The 13,864-nt window shown below is 43.3% G+C and overlaps 1 protein-coding gene across 1 annotated transcript in view; it reads left to right on the top strand.

The window, feature by feature from the left end:
- Window positions 1-3,437: 3,437 nt before the first annotated feature.
- Window positions 3,438-13,864, top strand: part of VEGFC (vascular endothelial growth factor C) — a 79,098-nt gene continuing 68,671 nt past the window's right edge. The window contains 3 exon segments of the mRNA XM_065634427.1: window positions 3,438-3,632; window positions 3,635-3,800; window positions 3,803-4,125. Of these exon segments, the coding sequence (XP_065490499.1) occupies window positions 3,438-3,632; window positions 3,635-3,800; window positions 3,803-4,125 (684 nt within the window).

The raw sequence follows: 13,864 nt of genomic DNA, 5'->3' as shown, positions 1-13,864 counted from the left end.
CTTGTAAGAAATGAGGAAGGCCTTTATGCACATAATCAGGGAAACTGCGGTAATCAGTAAAACTACTCCTAAATCTTTCCACTAAACCATGTTTTACATAAAAGAAGAGGGTTTGAGGAGAGAGGTGGACTACAGCCTGAAATCCACTGCACCATCCTTTTTCAGTAGCTAAGTCTTCTCTTCCATAGAACTGGTTACTCCTGGTAGATAAGAAATATGGTAAGAAATGTGTAATAAATCTCGGGATTGAAGGGTTCTGTTGGCAGAAAATGCATTAGCGAGCACATGTTCCAGTAGGTTGGCACTGAATCTGAGGCTCGTTTACAGTATTTACATTGACTTTGATATTTAAGACAATGATCAATATCCATGTTTTTTCCCATGCTTTTAAGCATTAGAGGAAATATGTGGGAGTCCTATCTGTAAAGAAACTAAGGACTAACATTTAGTACAGTGCCTTCGTCTTTTGGAATGATTCCAGAATGGTACTGCCACAGTCTTTTGAGTTGCTGCACTTGGGGAACAGTGTTTTCTACCTTTGAGATTTACACTAAATATAAATTCCACTGAAACTCACTGGTAATACTATGTGTGTTGAAACAAAAGAAAGCCATGCTCTCTGTGATTTTGACTCTTAGATGTGCTTCCGTGTGTCTGTTTAAGAGGAGAATGCAAAGGAGATTGGTTTGAATCAAACGCAAAAAATAGAATATAATGAGAATGGAGATGAAATTCGTAAAAAAACTTTTAGCAAAGAATCACAGAATTAGTATTTAACTCTACAATAAGAAAATAGGCCAAATTACAATAGCATGCTACAGATTTTTCTTGCTGCTATTGACTCTTTTCTATTCCCCAGCCTCAGATCATGTTTCTTATAGTGGTTCCTCTCTGACTTTTCATACTGTTAATGAATGGAGATAGGAAACAGGTATTAAAACACATCCATGTTTCACAAGCAGGATATATCAGAAAGTAACATACCAGGTATGTCTTGACACAGGAGAGGAATGTGCTTGACAGATGTATGTTACACCAACTTGAACAACAGATTGGGGTCTGGATTTTTCTAATGCAATTTTAATGCAACATCAAGAGAATTTGTTTGAAGGAATCTTAGAGCTGACACACAAATTTCCTTTGTCAATAACAGCTACTGTTGCCATTGAAACATAACAGGGAAAGACCTAGACCTGTGTCTCTACACTATTAGGATTTCTCTTTAGTTATTTGTCTTTATAAGGTCAGGTCATTGTCGGTATACTGAGTGTCACTTGCAACTTTAATTGTCCTGTAGGCCAATTTCTGCTTAATTCAAAGACAAGAAGAGGAATATTAATCATTTGGTGGTGGGGAAAGGAGAAAAGATTATATTAAAATCAGTAAACCTTTAAATTAGTCATCTTTTATGGGATGGAAAGAAATACAGTCCAAACTGAGGAAAATCTTAAAGTGTCCCAGAGCCAATGGAATATTTGTTTGTAAACAGAAGATATCAAGTATCTCAGATTTCAACCACTTAATTTTTGAGCCCGTATGGTTGGACTGTGACATGAGGCGCTGTGACTATGATTATTAGCTTTCAGTTATGACACTTCGAAGTTTCTATGCAGAGCAGTTGGTGGAAATGCTCTGTTGCAAAATAAAGCCTTTGATCTCATGATGGATATTCTATTAATTGAGGGGGGGAGGAAGGGACAGAATGAAAGAGCTGAGTAACTGGGGAAATAAATAATGAAGCCAGCTGATATTATGATGGCACAGCAGGAGTGTTACGTTCCATCCTGTTTTGTGGTTTAGTTATGGAGAGGGGCTCCTTGCGTGGCACTCAGTTATTGAAATACTATTATCTGTGTATGGTTTCTCAGGAGGGTTTAATTAATGTGCAGCAAAAGAACTTGCTTTCTACGCCAGCCTGTGATGTTTCTGAGAGATTTTAACATGCTAAACTCAAATTAGTAATGCTGTATTTCTATTTAGATGGATTTTGCATCCTGGACTATGCTCTCCTTTAGGCTTTAATCCTATGCTTTGTTCTGCAACACTGTAATGGTCTACTGAAGAACAATAGGCTTCTTAGTTTATGTACACTATTTTATTTCTTCATAGCTGTGTTGTTTAAATTCTACCAATGTCTTTGCTTCGTTGCTTTACTGTGTTGTGAAGATGTTAAAAAATTGCTAGTGCTTTAATAATGTTCTAGGAAATAGAAAAACTTTTAAAATGCAGCTCTATTTAAACTTTAGATTAATTCTGGTTGCAAGTGAAGCGATTACTTCCTAGCATCAAAATAATTTATTTATGTAGCGGCAAGCTGAAATACCATCTTGAAAATGATAAGAAATTTAAAAAGAACAGGAGGTACCTAAAGGCCTCCTAGAGACACCTTTATGCATAACCCCCAGAATGTCGTTCCCTGAATAGTTACATAATGGGATTCACAAAGAATAAGAGCAGTGTAACATGAGCAGACTGCCAGCATCCAGCCAAGGCAGTCAGGATCTGCCCTCACAGTTCGTTCCCATACAGTCTTGTTACCGAAAGATGTACAAAAGTGATGCAGAGCAATTTGAAAAAGCTTTCTAAATATTTACACAAGGTTCAATAATGCTGTTCACATGGAGCAAAAGTAAGAGTACAGGGAATACAACTTTTTTTGCACAGCTAAGATTTAAGCAGGCTGTAGTGTGTTACTTTGTTAGCACTGTGCAATCTGTTTTGGTTTCACTGTGACTTTTTGTTGGTGGTGGTTTTGTTTTGTGTTAGCCACAGTGTGACTGGAACACAGTATCTATGCTATGTTTATTTAGGGCTCTGAATGGGGTGTAACTTATGTTCAAAGATGGCTCCAGGATGTTATTGATAGGAAGGTTACAAATAAATACAGCACTCTTTGGGTTACTCTGTTTCTAACATGGCAAAATCTTTTTTTCTCTCTGGCCAAAAAAAGCTGCTATACAGTCTCAAGTGAAGCTGCCAACACTGCTCAACAAGTAACTGATTAGGATTAACATAAATTTTCTTGGATTATTTCAGACAGGCTCTGTGTGCGTTTTACCCAACTTCATCTGTCGGGTTCAGAGCCGGCTGGAACAAGCCGGGCACTTCGCTTTCCCCTCGGGGCCGGGACCTACAGCGAGCTTCTTCTCCGCGGAGCCAAGACTCGGGGCGGGCCGGGCGCAGCCCAGCGCAGCCGGACCGCCCGTGCCCCTCCGGGCTGTGCAGGGGCGGCTGGGGCCTGCTCGCCTCCCCGGCACAGCCGCGACGCGTCCTGGGCGGCCCTTTGCCCGCGGTGCAGGGCCACCGGCTCCCCGGGGCGCCAGCGCAGCGGCAGCAGCAGGCGGCGCCGCGGCAGCAGCGGAGGAGGAGGAGGAGGAGGAAGGCCGCCGGCGCCCCCCCCTCGCCGCGCAGAGGCGCAGGCAGAGGGCGCTTTCGCCATGCGCAGCCCCCGCCACCGCCGCGCAGCCCCAGGCGCCGCGCACCCCCCGGCCGCGCTGGCGCTGACAGGCGTCCGGAGAGACCTCCGCGGCGGGCGGAGAGGCGCGGAGCGGAGCCCCGCGGCCCGGCCCGCGCGGGAGGGCGAAGGGAACTCCCCCGGTGCGAGCGGCCGCTCGGTCCCGCTCTGCCGCTCGCCCTCTCTTTCCCTTCCCTCCTCCTCCTTCTCTCTGCGCTTTCCACCTCCCCTGCTCCTGAGTGAGCGCAGCCTCGGATGTCCGGTTTCCTGGTGGGTTTTTTACCTGGCAAACTCCGGATAACTTTGGTGAGAATTTGTAAAGCGGCTGGGAAAGTTGGGAACTCCCCTGCAGGCGTCTAGGAGCTGCTGCTACCGCATCTTCTCCATCCCACGGATTTTACTGCCTTGGATATTGCAAGGGGGCGAGAGGGAGGGGGGAGAGGAAGAGAAGGAGCCTCATAATTTCGGCTGCATTCCTTCAACTGCCCCGCGGCCCCGCTCCGCGCCCGCCCTGCCATCTTTGCACAATGCACTTGCTGGAGGTGCTCTCCCTAGGTTGCTGCCTTGCTGCCGGCGCCGTGCTCCTGGGACCCCGGCAGCCGGCCGCCGCCGCCGCCTACGAGTCCGGCCAGGGGTACTACGAGGAGGAGCCCGACGCGGGGGAGGCAAAGGTAAGCCCATACCCCCGCTGCAGATGCCAGCTCAGTCCTTTTAGGCATGTGGCTCCGAGTCCGTTTGAACGGACCGCTTGGAAATCCCACCGAGGAAAAAAATTGGGAGAAGCGTTTTTCAGTGGGGGGTTCCTCAAAAGCGAGGGACAGAGAGAAAAAAAAAAAAAAAAAAAAAGTCTGGATTTTTCAGGGTTGCTGGAGGGAAGGTTGCACGGGGAACCACTGTATTTACAACTAAACGCAAAACACCTGATCGGCAGAGGCAGCCCAAGGGCTCTGCTCCTGCCGTGGTGCTGGGGCTGCCCGGCAGGGAGCGGTCCCGGCCGCGGCCTCGCCGTTTACAGAGGGGCTCGGACAGGGCAGCGACCCGCCGGCTTCAGCCGATCCCGGCCCCGGCAGCGCTCCCCGCAGGCGGGTCGCGGGTGTACCCGGGGCTGCTTCGGTCGGGGCCAACATGCGGGGTGCTGGGACGGGCCGAGCCGGGGAGCGCGGGAGGGACGGCTGGAAAACGCTCGGAGGAGCAGCTGTGCACAGGAACGGAGCGGCGAGGGAGGCGTGGGGGGACGATGACAACAAAACCAGAGGCTTTCCATTTGTTGGAAAGTCTCTTGGAGTTATTGACGCTTTGGATGAGTTGCTGCTGCGTAACAGAATTGACGGGAGGTGTAAAGTGACACTCCAGTCTGAAAATTTTTATTCTACCTAGGCGTACAGTGGAAGTTAGGCTTAAATTCTCAGATTTCACTCACAAATACTTAGAATTCGGTGTTAATTTTTGCTTGCATAGGAAGTTTTGTAACGTAGAATTCAAGTACCTTTGATACTTGTGGTTTTGCAGTTCCCGGTATGCTGATGCATAGAAGTGATGCATACATACTGTGTGGTTGCACAAGCATCTGGCATTATTAGGAAGATGAACTTCTGACAACTCTTACCCTCATCTTATTGTTTTGAAGATTTCTGACATACTTATTGAAAGCGATCATGACCCAGCTCATTCATTATTCATTTCAGTATGGGGTGAGGGGAAGGTGGGGATTAAAAGTTAAGCTGATATTCTGATTATTTTTTTTCTATGCTGTTTGTTTTGCTGAATAGAAGTTTGGGTGATTTTACTGTAACTACTCAAGTTTTGATAGCGTACATTGACGGTACTTATGTCAGGTATTCAAACTGTTATAGACCATATATAGTTCACACAGAATGCTTTTCAAATGATGTTCCGCACAGAAAAGATTACTGAGTATACTGTAGTCTTTGAAGATTTTAATTATGGATGAATGCTTATGTTGCAGTGTTCTGAATGCTAGTATGCTATCAGCGACCATGTTATTAAGTATTTTTCAGACTTAAGTATTTAAAAATAGAAACACAAAATCGATTCAGGTGGTCACTCTTATCATTTAGACTATCTATAAAAAAATGCAAAACTTAGTGAAGGGTAAAAATACCTCAACTTTTTCCAGCCCATGAGTGTAAGTCAGCTATTTACTGGGTGAAACTGGCATTTGAGCCTCAGAATATGTAGCTTCTGCTGAAAAGGCAGAAGGAATCCAAACTGGAGCACAGTGTGCAATTTGTACACTTGAAATGATGAAGTGGAACAGGTGATAGTGAAGAAATTCTCCTAAGTGATGCTGTATGTTCCCAAATACATGTTGTGGACAGTCACTCTGTTTCTTGAAGAAACCTCAAAGTCTTTGGGAGCCGCCACTGTAGTGCATTGTGTAGAAGTGCAAGTGCTCCCAGGAAGAAGGGGAACTGCCAGGAAACTAAAGAAAGAGAGGTGAAGAGACTGGGAAGTGAGTGGGATAGCACGTGTTAAGTGATGATGTTAACAGAAAAAATGTTTTTGTGCCTGACTTCTGGTGAGTATTAGAGACAGAGAGAGGGAGAATGGCTCTGGATCCAAGCTGACTTAGTCATGTTGGAAGTCTTTAGTTGTGAGTTTACTTTTGCTGAAACTGTTTGAGTGAGTGCTGTGCATATTTGTCCATGTGATGAGAGAACGTTGAGATGAACATCTGAAGTAATTGTGAAAGGATTACATAAGTAAACTTAAGTAATTGTTTCAAGGAAAATCTGATTATATTGTCAGTAAAAAGTCATCTGCTTGAACTTCCTTAACTTCAATCAAAAATGCATAATCATTTGAGTTTGTGTTCATAGACGTTATGCTTCTTCTGTTTCTACTTTCCATCCATGTGCCATACTGCTACATATTAAACTGATGCCTAAGTGCAGGTCATACAACCTTTTAGGTCAACTCTTTACACAATATATTTATTTCTCTTTACTCCTATTTTAAGAACTCCAGCTTTAGAAATATTTTAATGAGTGCAGATGAAGTTGAGGGTCCTTCAACATAGGCGGAAAAGCTGGGCAGGTATTAAGGGTATTGTGTTTTTATGCAGGTAATTGGTATGCATGTGCAGCAACTTGGAAGCGTTACAGATATAAATAGTAGTAGTTCTTCATACACAGCTCTTGCAAGGGCATGTTCTGCAGCAAGTGGGCACTGATAAGCTTGTGCAACACTGCTTTCTCCCTTTTTTTTTTTTTTTCCCAGCCTGAGGGTAAAGTTCATTATTTAACAAGCTTACAGGGCCCAGATTAATACTTTTCAGCTGAACTGTCTGCTCAGTGGGATGGGAATGAATCCTGCCTATAAATTGCCTCTTTCAGATTTCCTGCAGCGTGGGGGAGTTCCCCCAATGAGGTGACCCCCTCGAAGCTGCACTCCATCTCTCCCCAGCAGGGCAGGAGGCAGGGTGGCCCTGGTCTGTGTGGCCTGCTGGAGAAGACAACCTGGTATTTCAGTTCTCTCTCTGCTTAAGGTGCCACCAGGTGAATCAGCCCTCCAACCCCTAAAGTTGCTGCAGTCTGGCAGGGCTCTCTGCCCTGCTTCCTCTGCTGCTCCACCGCCCAGCAGGGATGCTTGGGAACAGCTGCAGCAAGTAGGGAGTGAGCAGTTTGTGACACCGGTGACTTGAAAATGTAGGTCCTTGTACCGTTTGTGAATATTTTGATAACTCTTACAGTGTGATTAGTCTCTGCCTCTTGTTCTTTACCTTGTTTTGAATTGGGAACCTGTGGTGAGTATACACTGCAAAACATTATAAATAAATAAAATAATTCTTTATTGTTTGTTTGCTGAAAGTTTCAAAATGAACTAGAGGTACTACACAGGCATTCTAGGCGTGAATTAAACTTCTTTGGTTATTGAAACAAAGGTGTGACAGTAGCATGTACCTGGCCTGCATTAATGGTAATGGAGTAACAATAGCAGGAGTAGATTATTACGGTTACAATAACTGGAAAGAAGACACACATCTGGGAGTGTTTGCCGTAGCTGCACCTTTATTTTGTTATGTAGTCAAACCTTTAGGATTATATGACTATACAAAAGCAATATTGGTCAACTGTCCCATGTAGTTTTTAGAGGTTTAAAACTATATATATGCAAGGATTTATAGTCTTGTATATGAATGGAAATAACAAATGAAAATGTATTTGCTCGTTCTGAAGTGCATCCCTGAAAGTGGCATTGGGGCTTTTTTTAGACAGACAGCAATAAAGTACAGAACAATCTTTGTGCCATGATTTTGCTACTTGCTTTTTGCAATGGAAATAGGTGCGCTTACTTGAGCTGCATTTATCTTGGATGCTACCTTAGCTCAGAGATACCTTTTTATTATTATTTTAAACCTGACCTAATAATAAAATACTGCTAGTTGATGGCTACTAGAGTTTAAATACTGTTAGTGTGGGAGTGGGAGGAAAAGCAATATGTCAGTTTCTGGGGTTTCCCCCATCACTGTATCTTGATGGTGTAATCTCAAACCCATCAGTTTTATGGCCACATCTAAGTTTATGAAGTGTGCCTTACTCCTCCTTGTGATGTAATGTGCACCAGTGAGAGATGAGGCTAGGTTTTCTGTTCTGTAAACAAGCATAGACCTCACTCTCAGTACTCAGGCAGTGCTAAATTGAGCAAATAGGGAGAATGTTATTTTTTTCTGCTGTTACTATTTTGTCTGCTGCAACTTTCCTTTTCGTGTGTGTAGCCACTTTTTTTTTTTCCTCCCCAGACACAGGCGCACACACATAGATGCTGTCTTTTTTTAGAAGCACAACTTGCATCAGATACAATAGGATGAACATAAGTAATATAATAGGACCTACTATGGAGACTAAGCAACAACTCTGCAAGCATTCTGAAGGTTCTAAGAAAACTTTGGGAATCACTTAACTAATTGCAGTGTTTGAAGACTTACAGGAACTTCTCAAAAATATTATTTGTATGCTCACTTAGGTTCAGTGTGTTGTATGTTTGAACTCTTGCATGTTCTTCAAGGGTCTGTGTCTGCTTATTTTAGTAAAAATACACCAGGACTTGATCTTTAGGCTGTTGTAGCTGAGGGTGATGGTAATAATTCTCACGTATTGATACCCTGCATCCAGGATAGGAAGTCTGTCTTAGAACCTTGTGTTCAGCTGCTGCTTTCTTGAATGTGGTCAGTGATTCATTAAAACAAAATGCTTGGAACTGAGGGAATCCAACTGAAGCCAGACTGGTATCCTATCAAGTTTAATATCCTTGTTTAATGTAAAAAATGTGCTGCAGTTGTCTGTAGAATGAATTATAAGAAATTCCAAGCAAGATCGTTACTTGAAAGATGTCAGCTCTTTTGAAATCTGAGTTGCTTCTTAAGAGTTTTAGATTTGGCAAGGTGTTGAATTTTGTTTAGTAAGTAGGATAAGTATGATTGTTTTCATTATCTATTATAAAAAATCAATACCTTTTTTCCCCCCTAATTTCATCTTGCTTCTAACCTAAGTGTTATGTAATACGAAGTTCCTCTCCATGTATGTGTGTATCTGCTTCAAAGGTGCACTAATGACTGCATAAATAGCAACAGAACTTGAATGTAAAACATTGATAGCTGGGGGGGGGACCATGGAGGACTGCTTGTTTGAATTCCTATTGTATATGAATTTGTCAACTTGTTTTCCTTTTTTTGTGTTTATCTGTCACCAGAAGTTTTTCTGATGACTTTGTATTTGTGTTACTATTTTTTCCCCCTCTTTGTTGCATTTCAGATTTTAATTAGGAAATAACTAAACTGTAAGTCATTTATTCTTCTGCTCTTCCATTGTAATAATTGTAAATCAGTCTCTCTAGCTCTTTAGTCATTTGTTTTTTTTATTTTGACACTTCCTGACTTGTCTAAGATGGCTGTAACTCCTTACAAATATTTAGAGACTGCAATTTCTAGTGAAGTGAATGAATGTTTTGGTAAGATGCTCCTATTTAGCACAGTAACCAAGAGGTATGATGTTCTTTGGAGGAGGAGGATAAACAGAGAAAACACCTTCTGATAACTGAAAAGAAAAAAAATAGTAGTAGTTAGTATATTTTGGCTATATTGTAGTCTTTGCTGAGTATGGGTGAATTCTGTTTTAAGGTGAATATGTTATCTTCCTAAATGTAGTTACTGAGGCAATACATCTTCTGCAGGAAATTTTTGGGATTTTCATTGTGACTGACTTCAGTGAAAAATGATTGCTTGAGGAAGTTAATGACATTAATTCTCTGACCCTGCCATCACCCTGAACCCTGTAGTACTCCATACTGTTCATATAATGGCTTCAACAACTCGGTGACAATTTTCAAATAGCCTGGTCTTGAGGATGCAGTTTAAAACCTGTTGGAGGTGTTTTGCATCTTGTTCCTCACTGAAGACAGAGGACTCCTTATCTTGGACAAGCAAAAATACTGACAAAGAACTGAACAATTCTTGGAAGACAGCAGAAGGCTGCTGGGAAAAGGAGAACATGGGTGTTTCTCTCTGATATCACAGATGTGTAATCCCTTGTGTTATTCCTGCTTGCTTGTGGCAGTCTTGTGAAATAAGAAATTTCAGGAATCATATGTCCTTTGAGCAAAATCCTTTACACCATAAAGTGGTTTAATTCTTTGACTTTTCTTACCCAAGAATTGTGCTTCGTTGGCAGAGAGAAGAGAGGAATTCAGCAGAAGGGATTTCTTCTGAGAACAGCCATGGCATTTAGCTATTTCCTCTTTTTCTTTTTTTTTTTTCTTCCCCCCCCACCCCCAAAGGAGAACTGTAGTAGCTTCCCAACCCGCCACTTGCATATGTGAAAATTTCTGGGACTTGAAAAGATTTTCAGAAACATATCCTACTGAAGAACATTCAGAAGAAGCAAAACTGCTCTAGCAGTTTTCAACTTTCTTTGATTGCAGAATTCAGCAAACCAAATGTATTCGTGGTGGACCGCCTCTGCTGTCCACAATGTACTTGATGCATCAGTCACAATATTCAGAGCCAAGAGAAAAACTGGCGAAGTGAAGCTTCACACATTAGCTACTAACTACTTACTTATGGTTGTGTAGACAATGAAAGGTTTGGGCTTTGTTTGTTTGTTTGTTTTGTGGGTGTTTTTGTTTTCAAATTGGCCAAGAGAGATGCAGGTGGTAAGTAACCTCTGCAGTCTGCTGGAGGAACAGTCTCATTAGAGAAACAAAGAGAAGCAATTGTAGAGGTTGAGGTATTTATTACTATACTTCTAACTCAAACACTTATTTTAGCAGGCCTGTATTATAATTCTGATTCAAGTAAGAGCCATTCACCCCTTTCCAAATAGGTGGCTGATGCTCATTACCCTGCAGGTATGGGATCCATATGCACAATCCTGCAAAGAAAAGCTGGCAGTTTTTTGAGGTGTGCTGTCTGCAGATGATGGGATCCATGTTCCTGCTCTGCTGACTGGAATCCTGATCCTATAGGATTCTTGCTGAGGAAGCAGTTCAAGGGTAGCATGCACAAGTTCTCTTCTCTGGGCCTACTGTGGCCCAGAGTGAGCCAAAATGGACACCGCTCTGAACCTGTTCCCTTCCAGTCCACCAGGACTGGGATCTGTGGACTTGGATTCACCCCTAGCTGCACTTGAAAGTGCTCTGTCCTGGTTTTGGCTGGGATAGAGTTAATTTTCTTCCTAGCAGCTGGTATAATGCTGTGTTTTGGGTTTAGTATGAGAAGAATGTTGATAATACACTGATGTTTTAGTTGTTGCCAAGCAATGTTTATATCAAGACTTTTCAGCCAGAAGGCTGCAGGTGCACACGAAGCTGGGAGGGAATGCAGGCAGGACAGCTGACCCAAGCTGGCCAAAGGGGTATTCCTTACCATATGATGTCATGCTCAGTATATAAACTGGAGTTGGTTAGGAGGCAGATACCACTGCTTGGGAATCAATGGGCTGTTGGTGTCATGGGCAGTGAGCAATTGCATTGTGCATTGCTTGGTTTATATATTCTATTATTATTGTTGTTTGCTGTCCTGTTGAACTGTTCTTGTCTCAACACATTGGGTGTTTTTTCCTTTGCCCCCTTTTGATTCTCTCCACCATCACACTTGGGGGTGGAGAGGTGAGTGAGCAGCTACATGGTCCTGGTTGCTGGCTGAGGTTAAACCATGATATGCTTGAACAAAGTTGAGCTCCAGGAATTGTCCATGTAGTTGGGCACACTTTGCGCTGTATGCACATTAAAGAAACTTAACATAGAATCATAGAGTCATTTTGGTTGGAAGAGACCCTCAGTATCATAGACTCCAACCATAACCTAATCTGGCAGTGAGCCATGTCCCTAAGAACCTAATCCATGCATCTTTTAAACACCTCCAGGCATGGTGACTCCACCACTTTCCTGGGCAGCCTGTTCCAATGCCTGACAACCCTTTCCATGAAGAATTTTTTTCTAATATCCAATCTAAACCTCCCCTGGTGCAACTTGAGGCCATTTCCTCTTGTCCTTGCTACCTGGGAGAAGAGACACCACCTTCCATGCTATAACCTCCTTTCAGGTAGTTGTAGACAGCAATAAGGTCTCCCCTCAGCCTCCTTTTCTCCGGGCTGAACAGCCCCAGTTCCCTCAACCACTCCTCATCAGACTTGTGCTCCAGGCCCCTCACCAGCCTCATCTCCCTCCTTTGCACTCTCTCCCGCACCTCAATGTCCTTCTTATGATGAGGGGCTGAAAACTGAACACAGGATTCGAGGTGAGGCCTCACCAGTGATTGTACAGTGGCACAATCACTTCTCTAGTCCTGCTGGCCACACTATTCCTGATACAAACCAGGATGCTGTTGGCCTTTTCGGCCACCTGGGCACACTGCTGGCTCATGTTCAGCTGGCTGTCAGGTCCTCTTCCACCAGGCAGCTTTCCAGCCGCTCTTCCCCGAGCCTGTAGCGCTGCCTGGGGTTGTTGTGCTCCAAGTGCCAGACATGGCACTTGCCTTGTTAGACCTCATACAACTGGCCTCAGCCCAAAGATCCAGCTGGTCCAGATCCCTCTGTATGGCCTTCCTACCCTCCAGCAGATCAACACTCCCACCCAATTTGATGTTGTCTGCAAACTTACTAAGGGTGCACTCAATCCCTTCATCCAGATCATTGGTAAAGAGATTAAATGGAACTGGCCCCAATACTGAGCCCTGGGGAACACCACTTGTGACCAGCTGCCAACTGGATTTGACTCCATTCACCACAACTGCTTGGGCTTGGTCCTCCAGCCAGTTCTTTACCCAGTGAAGAGTACGCCCAGCCAAACCATGAGCTGCCAGCTTCTTCAGGAGTATGTTGTGGGAAACAGTATCAAAGGCTTTAGTAAAGTCCAGGTAAACAACATTCATAGCCTTTCCCTCATCCACTAAGTGGGTCACCTTGTCATAGAAGGAGATCAGGTTGGTCAGGCAGGACCAGTCTTTCATAAACTCGTGCTGACTGGGCCTGATTGCTTGGTTGTCTTGTTCGTGCTGTGTGATGGCACTCAGGATGATCGTAGAGAAATAAAAAAAAATTCTGAAGAGTATAAAACATAAGGAAAGCCTGAGAAGAAAATTGTATGGAAAAACTTGCTTAAACAGCTTTCTTTTTGTTCATTCCTTAAGAAAAAGAGGGTGAGCATTTCTTGCCACAAGTGTTGGATGTCATTTTGAATTTTTTCTTAGAAAATAAATCTATTTTCTTTGAAAATGTTGTCTTTGGAGTTCTGAGAATTCACCACAGTCTTGACCTGTCATTCTTCTTGACTAGCAACTGCTAAGTATTGCACACTATGCAACAGCTTTGTGGCTGCTGTGAATTGGAGACTAGGGGGATACCATGAAAGGAGGTTTCAGTGGAAGTCAAAGTGTGTTTGTATTTTGTACCCGTTAAAGGATCATTCATTATTTGGTGTACTGCTGAGGATAAAATCTCTGCTTGTTTTCATGCTTGCTGTTACTTAGAGAACACTACTCCTTCTAGTTCTTCTTAGAAATAACACAAAAAAGGAAAATCATGTCACTTCAATCATTCCAATTATATGTATTTGTAACTGGCTGCAGATACACTTGACAGAAACATACCTTGCCTATAAACGTAGCAGTACCAAGACTCTTGATGGAGACTGCATGTATCATTTTTATAGCATCACTATTTATGGTTAGACTAGCAGTGTAATTAACTGCCCAAGGAAACTAAGAAATAAACTTGTGAGGTGGTGCCTTATTGACACTTGTCCCTTGCCTAGGGACAGATGTTTCCCAATTAAAGCAGAGCCTACAACTTCCTCTCCACCCCACCCGCTCCCCAGGAAATCTTGCGCAACGAGTGCTGCTGTGGGACAAACGTGACCATTTACTTAATTTCATTTTATTCATGTATGTCAGGG

The sequence above is a fragment of the Caloenas nicobarica genome, chromosome 4 (assembly GCF_036013445.1).
Source record: "Caloenas nicobarica isolate bCalNic1 chromosome 4, bCalNic1.hap1, whole genome shotgun sequence".
Lineage (NCBI taxonomy): Eukaryota > Metazoa > Chordata > Aves > Columbiformes > Columbidae > Caloenas > Caloenas nicobarica.
Note: the sequence above shows the minus strand (reverse complement) of the source record. Positions and strands in the feature narration are given on the sequence as shown.